The sequence below is a fragment of the Charadrius vociferus genome, unplaced genomic scaffold (genome assembly GCF_000708025.1).
Source record: "Charadrius vociferus isolate BGI_N301 unplaced genomic scaffold, ASM70802v2 scaffold455, whole genome shotgun sequence".
NCBI lineage: Eukaryota > Metazoa > Chordata > Aves > Charadriiformes > Charadriidae > Charadrius > Charadrius vociferus.
The window spans coordinates 7,160,179-7,164,274 of NW_009648550.1; the positions used below are offsets into that span (position 1 = coordinate 7,160,179).

Sequence of the window (4,096 nt, forward strand, 5' to 3'; positions counted from 1 at the left end):
GGGAAAAAAACTCATGCAAAGTCAACAAACTCAAATTTTGTACTGAGAATACCTGCCGTGTCCCTGTTAGAAACTCTCAGCTGTGAGCAGTTATAAACATCCCATCTGCAGGATGAGTTTCCTTCTCCTTTACCCCTTCTTTTACCTCTGTAGTTCAATATAGCTTAGATTGTTATTTTCCCTTCCAAATAAATCTGGATTGGAAAGGAAACCAAAGGGAAAGGGGGAAAGAAAAGAAAGAAAAGCTTGCTAGAAAATATTTCTTTGGAAATTGCATAACCTGCCTCTCAGTGTATTAAGGAACATACTGGATTTTCAGCCACACCAGGCATAATCTACCATCTTCTAAATTGCTGGTGAAGGTGATTTTTGTACTAAGACATTGAGTTGTAGCAGCTGAGGCATGGATGCATATCCTTCTGTTTGTGCCTTCCATGAAAAGTGACTTTGGACAGAGGGGACAGATGTGTGTCTGGAAATGGTATTATTTCAAACCACTGCAGCAAAGTCTCTAGATGGCCAACTGCCAGGGTGTTTAGTGTTTAATATGGAGTGTCTCCCAAGGATACCTGATAATCTTTAAAATACCCACACTTAGGTTTTGCAGTTTCAGGTTTAAAGACATTCAGAGAATGTATGTTACAAACCCATAGCTGTGATTTGAGTAGTTGTGACGGTGTTTCAATAAATAGCCTGAGTAACGTTTCTGTGCTTCAATTTAAGTCAGTGGCAGATTTCCGTCAGGGATTTCAGCAAGGTCAGCCATTTCTCCACCAGCCTTTCATCACTTTAATTTCACTGTGGCACTCTTGTCCAGCAAAACTAATTAAGACTAAAAGTGGCTAAATTTGCTTTGAAAGCAAAGAGGATTTTTTTTCTTTAAAAATTGAAAATAATTATGCAATCCTATTTTAATTATCTACCCCACATACTTTAAGGTGTGAGATGTTGACACCTATTACCTAATATTTTTTATTTCACTGCTTTTGTTTTTAGGTGCCTGTGCTTACTTGTCGGGGGGTTTTTTTTATACACTTGACCCACTATTAAGGGAATCTGATCTGAATTTAAGTTCTAAGTAAACTAATGACTGAAAATTAGTCATCTTTCCTATTTAAATAGTTTGGTTGGCATAGCTTATATCCTGTTTATTTCAGAAAGTATTTGTGAATAAAATCGGAGTTTTTGCATTTCAAGGGATTTCTGCCTGAGACTCTATAAATCATTAGACTTTTTCATTTAATGCTTTGAAATATTAAATATATTCACTCGTTTCCTTTAATCTGATTGCACATCTAGAAGTTTTCTTCTGATGTGGTGCAGCTATGTCTGGTGTAAGCTAGCTTAATTAGCACTGCTTAGTGATTGAGGACCTCTGTCAAAGGCTATTGCATTATCCAGAAACATAAGGAGTTAAAGCTAAAGCTGTGACCTCATCTCTATTCATGTTACACTGGAGTAGAAGCTGCGCTGAAAGGGATTGTTTAACTGCATCGCTGTCTTTGCTGCTGCTAGTTGATTGCTTTAATTTGGTTCTGCTATCTATAGTGTGCTTTTGCTGAACATCTGTTATGGTAGGGATTTGTGGTAATACTGGAGACACATGAAGTCGTGCTAATATCGACTGCATGTGGAAATAGCTCCCATGGAAATATTTAGACTCAAATATGTCTTTCTACCTGATCTCAACTTTTTATTGCTTCCCCTGTGAAAATTTAAGCAGTGTCAAGGAGACCTAAAACACACATGCCTCTGGCCAGTCATGCACTTACACAACTGTGCATGCCATTTATTACTTAGCGCTAGGTATGAAATGAGGAGTGTAACTGCTGTCGCTTTAATGTCAGAGCGGCATACGTTACAATAGGTGTCACTGTGCGGCTGGGTCCAATCATTATCGGTGACTTCAGCTATTGGCTCTGAACGCTGGCTGACTCCATCTGCAGGGCTGCAATACCTACTCTGTTCCGATCCGTTCAACGCACAAGTTCAGCTCGCCGAGCAGACTGGCAGTGCTACTGTGCGTGTCTTGCTAGCTCCCTTCAGAAAGCCAGTGCTACAGCCACGCGTGTACCCTCTTAGCAGGGTGTAACGCTTTCAGGCAAATCCTGATCAGGAGATCTGGAAAGAAATAAAACTGGCAGGAATGATGGGGATGTATTTAACAATTCAAGTCCTGGATCAAACTTAAAGCCAGTTTCTTAGTCGGTGCACTGGAAAGGTCACCTTGTCTTGCTGGAAAAGAAGCAAACTCTCAGCTTTGCTGCTCTCTGTTTAACAGCTTCCACGTGCATTTCTTAATGTTCCTGGCTAGTTAGGCTATCTAGCTTTATAGACAAGTATACTCATGGTAGATGAGAAAGGAAAGAACATGAAATGTCTCACCTTCTTCTTGATGCTTCCAGAGACGGTCAAAAACAGGTCCAAGAAGAGCTCTAAGAAGGGAAACAGCAGCAGCAGTAGCAGCAGCAAATTGCCTCCAGTTTGCTATGAAATCATTACCTTGAAGACCAAAAAGAAGAAGAAGATGGCTGCTGATATTTTTCCCCGAAAGAAACCAGCCAACACTAATACGACTGCTGTCCAGCAGTACCACCAGCAAAATCTCAATAACAACAACACTATTCCGGCGCCTAATTGGCAAGGACTTTATCCAACCATCAGAGAGAGGTAAGTTCAGGGCAGTTTATTCTTGCTGTTTGAATGGAGTGGTGAAAAGTAGCAAAATGTTTGTAATACATATGTTTAGTTACTCATTTATTTTCTGAAGAAAACACAGTTCTGTCTTTTTCTGTGTGTATGTGAAACAAGTATTTTGATAATGGAAAATATTTTAGTATCTCTTTTCCAGGTGGTGCAGCTGTTTGTCTTGAGTAAATAAAAACGTTGCTGGAAGCTGCAGCATACCCGTAAAGATTTGCTTTTAGACCTTAGTGAGGATTTTCAGTGATACATGCTCTTGACTTTGATTTCCACTTTTTGAAAAGTTCTCATAAGTTTGGGGTTGTCTTTTTTATTGCGCACACACCCCCCATTTTTGCTTTTTTCTTCGGTATATTTGTGTGATGATGTGTAAAGTAGCTTAAAACAAAGCGTGACCTGCTTGTCTTTACTAATATGCAACTTTAAAGTTGTTGAGAAATTTAATTTCTTGGGTCTGGGGTAAGCACAGAATTACTGGGCACCATAAATTAACATGCTGCCTCTGTTTGTAGAAATGCAGTGATGTTCAACAATGACTTGATGGCAGATGTTCATTTTGTGGTCGGGCCACCAGGTGGGACCCAGCGGCTGCCAGGACACAAAGTAAGCAACAGCTGCATTATCAGGTCGGGTGGGGATAGCCAGAAAGAGCTCCCACGGTTACACCAGGACATAGCGTGGGAGACTTGGCTCTTCTGGGACAGGCATAATTCTGTATTTTAAGAGGCTCCATGCAATGGCATGGTCTGTCCCTTGCTTTTCTTTGTGTTTTGGGTTAAACAGTACACTTGTGCTAAGGCAGTCATTGCAAAGTTGGGAATACTCCTTTGTGTTGCTGATTAATATTACTCCTGAGATTTTCTAGAAATAGTTAACTTCTGTAGTGGACATGAGCATTTTCCAGTAGCTAATGCATATATGCCTGTGAGAGTAAAATGCAGGGAAAATGTGTAATTCTGTTCTTAGCTTTGACTTCATTTCATACTGAAGTATGTCTGTAGAGTCTGTCAGTGAAGCCCAGTGTGCTCAGAGTGGCTCTCCCACATTGTTTTTGTTGGCAGTGCTTTCATTTTAAAGCATGAAGTAAGATTTCCCTTTCTCAACAGTATGTCCTGGCTGTTGGGAGCTCTGTATTCCATGCGATGTTTTACGGAGAGCTTGCTGAGGACAAAGATGAAATCCGTATACCAGATGTTGAGCCTGCTGCTTTTCTCGCAATGCTGAAGTAAGCATCATTCATCTGCTGGATATATTTTCCTTTACGATGTATACATACACTGGTAATGTTATAGCTAAAGTATTAGACTTGTGTATAAACAGAAAGCAAGCAGTTGCTTATAATAGTCCTCTTTTTGTGTTTCAAATATTTTAAACTTTTACTTCATTTTGCTCT

General features: G+C 39.9%; 1 protein-coding gene across 1 annotated transcript in view; it reads left to right on the plus strand.

Moving 5' to 3' along the window:
* Positions 1 to 2,347: 2,347 nt before the first annotated feature.
* Positions 2,348 to 4,096, plus strand: part of BTBD3 (BTB (POZ) domain containing 3) — a 6,978-nt gene continuing 5,229 nt past the window's right edge. Inside the window, exons 1-3 of the mRNA XM_009886043.1 lie at positions 2,348 to 2,670; positions 3,216 to 3,306; positions 3,810 to 3,928. Coding sequence (XP_009884345.1) covers positions 2,348 to 2,670; positions 3,216 to 3,306; positions 3,810 to 3,928 — 533 coding nt within the window. The remainder of the gene's footprint in view (positions 2,671 to 3,215; positions 3,307 to 3,809; positions 3,929 to 4,096) is intronic.